The 3,405-nt window shown below is 35.2% G+C and overlaps 1 protein-coding gene across 1 annotated transcript in view; it reads left to right on the top strand.

The window, feature by feature from the left end:
- Nucleotides 1-134: 134 nt before the first annotated feature.
- LOAG_13773 (hypothetical protein) overlaps nt 135-3,405 on the top strand; it is a gene marked incomplete at both ends in the record, with an annotated part of 3,784 nt that continues 513 nt past the window's right edge. The window contains 9 exons of the mRNA XM_020448727.1: nt 135-316; nt 401-569; nt 746-901; nt 1,135-1,245; nt 1,381-1,503; nt 1,705-1,822; nt 2,125-2,252; nt 2,516-2,626; nt 2,751-2,880. Coding sequence (XP_020301151.1) covers nt 135-316; nt 401-569; nt 746-901; nt 1,135-1,245; nt 1,381-1,503; nt 1,705-1,822; nt 2,125-2,252; nt 2,516-2,626; nt 2,751-2,880 — 1,228 coding nt within the window. The remainder of the gene's footprint in view (nt 317-400; nt 570-745; nt 902-1,134; nt 1,246-1,380; nt 1,504-1,704; nt 1,823-2,124; nt 2,253-2,515; nt 2,627-2,750; nt 2,881-3,405) is intronic.

Below are 3,405 nucleotides of genomic sequence, written 5' to 3'. Positions count from 1 at the left end.
AATTAATGAAGAAGAATTCAGATTTAGAAGTAGAAGTCTCATCACTTGGAGGTCTGTTTTCTGTTTTTGTCTCTAATTTTGTCGTGATTTTTTCATTAATTGAAGTTTTGGATGAATAAAGTAATGGTGAGTCGATGAGATTCAGTAAAGTAAATTATAATTTAACGTCGTTCAGTTTATATATTAAAGGGAGTACTTCATTTTCAGAAGTGCTTACGGAAAAAGACTTACTGGTAGCTCAGATAAAAGCTTCTAATCAAGAGCTACTTTCATCGAAGAAAATGTTAATCGAAGAGATTAACATGGAGCGAGAAAGGTAATAAAACCTAGTATTTTCCTCCACAATTTCATTGGACAAGATAAAGCTAAAGCAGTATTTATGGATTCCATCTTACTATAGGTCAGCAAATTTGCAACGCGAATTGCATGAAGCTGTTGAGTTGTGCGAGAATGGTAAACAACTCCTTAAAGAAAAAGAAGAAACAATCGTAGAATTGCAGAGGTTTTATGGAGGACTAATGGAAAAAACCGTTACTTCTGATGGGCAGTCGCAGACTGATGATCTACAGGTACGTAGTAGTTATCACGGATTTTGTATAGTATTTGTAGAGAAAGCGGTTTAAAGGAAAATTCTGTCGGAATATTTTGAAAAGATTGCAATGTTGAATATGAAATGCTTGACTTTGTGATAGGGATGTTTGGAAATTTGAAACAAAAAAATGAGTAAGCATACTGATGAATACAGGAATATGTACGAAGTCTGGAGGTGGAATGTGAAAGATTGCGCGAGATCGAGAAAGTAACTTTCGAAAAGGATGCGTTGTTGAAAGAAAGACAGAAATTACTAAACATTCTTGAAATGGAATTGCAGACTGCAAAAGCTGAGGCCTTAGCTGAAAAGGTTTGTTACTCATGAATTCCATGTTACAAAAGCAAGTTCACTTAATATCACTGGGATTGTCTGGTTTACTGTAATTGTAAGCTAAACTTCGTCTATATTATTTATGAGGATGTGCGTTCTGCCATCTCTCATGCGGTTCCATCTAATCCATTTTGGGGAATGTGTTAGTTTAACTGCATTTATCGGTATCGTTAATATTTCAGTTAATTAAATATGGTTCGATAAATTTTCAGGAGAAAAAGAGAGCGGAAGAAGCGGTTTGGGAAGAAGTGAGACAGGGATTTGGCACTGAAATTCAAGCATTGAGCATGCACGTACTGGAATTGGAACGTTCTAAAGAAGAAGTATAGTTTTTTTTGTAAGTCGAACGGGTTTCACAACTTATGAGGTGTCATTTTCCTGTTCTTTTATAAGTTCTATGAAAATTTCTAATAGATTCAAATGATTCTAAATCTGTTGGTAATCATTTTCAATTTCAGGAGCAAACTTCAGCAGCTCAGAATTTTGAAATGATTAAACTAACATTAGAAGCAAAAATAAAGGAAAGCGAAGAGGAGATTAAGAGAAAAGATGAAGAAATGAAAGTAGCACTCAAGAAACAGGTAAGTTTCTTCTATTTTCCTTCTTTCCAATAGGGTGGTTTTTTTCTTTTTTTCCTGTCTGTGAGTGGTTTCTTTACTGTTAAATGACGTGAACAGTTCTATCCACCCTCTTTCGTTATTTTAAATTTTGAAATACATCAAGTTTATATGGGCCGATCGTCTTTAGCTGATAACTACGTTTAACCTGTATTTTCTGCTCAGTCTTCAATGGTGAAGGAATTACGACGTCAAGTGCAGTCGGAGAAAAAACGGGCTGAACAAGCCGAAAAGCACTTGGATGACGTCCTTGGCATGGGTGATGCTAGTGTCTATACAAACAGTGAGTTTTTTTTTTCTTTTTACTCCCTTCTTTTACAACATGCAACATAGCTTGCTTGTTTTGTTTTACTCACGTTTCCATTCACCGATTGAAGTCTTATGTTTTAATGAGTGAAATTAAATTTACAAATTAGTTCTCTAGTATTATGTAATTCAGTTCATCTAGCAGGTATCGAAACATTGTGTTTTATCAGGTATCATTTTTAACTTACAACATTTCATAATTAAACTACCATAAAATTGGTGGGAATCGTTTGTGAAGTTAAAAAAAAATGTCTAGTAAAATGGAAAAATAAATTACAGGTAACGCTCGAATACGAGTAGCTGGATCACCAGCTACTCTTTCTGATCGTTTCAAAATGAAAGGTGATGGAGAATCCAGCATTTGCTCTTGGGCATTTGTGGCAGAACCAGATAGAAATTCCTTTCATGTATGTTTGAAATTCGCCGTTATAATTTGTTCTCGCACGGGTCCAAAAGGGAAATTTTCCCTTATCTGGAAGTTGTAAGGGGCAATGACATGACATGAAATGAGATTTGAACCGCATTAGTCTGTTTATCAAACTTTATAGCCAATGTTTGTAGCAGTCTTCTTGTCTCGGGGATTTTTCTTTGTAAAGAATATATGTTTATTGTTTTGCACTGATAATACTTTCATCCTCTTTTTCATTAATTGGTCAGGCGTAGTTTACAGAATTTCGACGAAGAAAGTTCTTGTTCAGCATCAATTTTAGAAGCTGACAATGCAGAATTAATTAGTCGTTTAGCTATTTTGCAAAAGAAACATGCCGAGACCATTGACCGTGTAAGTGCTTCTTTATTTTTCGCAAATTTTACCAACCATGTTTTTTTATAGGAAAAGAGAGAGTTGATTGACTGTCACGCTGGTTTAAGATTTGGTAACTTTCAATATTTTTGTTATTTTTTAGTTAAATATGATCGAAGAAGAGAATACATTGCTGCGAAAGGAAGTAGATGAAAAGAGTGAAGTGATTGCCCAGTGGATTCGTACTATACCCGATACTAATCATAGCCCGCAAGTGGCTAATTCATCACCTGGTATGACATTTCTTGGACTTATTCCTCTTGCTGAAGTTTCTATAAGTTATGCTTTTCAGTTTCGTTTCTTTTCATATGTGATAACCGCTGGTCATTTAAGGTTTGCGGTTTCGTCGCGTGCTCGAAATGGTTCGTATGGATGAATCAGCTGCTGATATACGTGATATGAATCGACGATTACAGCGTATGCTTGAGGAAACGCTGTCGAAAAATCTAGTTTTACAAAAGGTGCGTTTGAATTCCAATTTAATATCATAATATTATGCTAGAACTCTCCTTTAAGTCCTACTTTTTCAAGGGATTGGGTTGAATAATAAGAACACTCCCCTAATATGCTTTTTTTATGATAACCTGAATTAGATGTATTTATGCATATTCCTTGGTCTAAGGTTTCGTTTTTTGCAGAACATCCAGACTTTATTGGAGAAAGATGGTAATTGACACACATACAGGAAGGATGAACCGACTCGTTCCTTAGAGACCAGAAAGTGAGAAATTTTCTATTAGCGTGCGCAAATTGCCAAT

The sequence above is a fragment of the Loa loa genome (assembly GCF_000183805.2).
Source record: "Loa loa unplaced genomic scaffold supercont3.342, whole genome shotgun sequence".
NCBI classification, from domain to species: Eukaryota; Metazoa; Nematoda; class Chromadorea; order Rhabditida; family Onchocercidae; genus Loa; species Loa loa.
The sequence above is the reverse complement of the archived record's forward strand: the minus strand, read 5'-3'. Positions and strand labels throughout refer to the sequence as shown.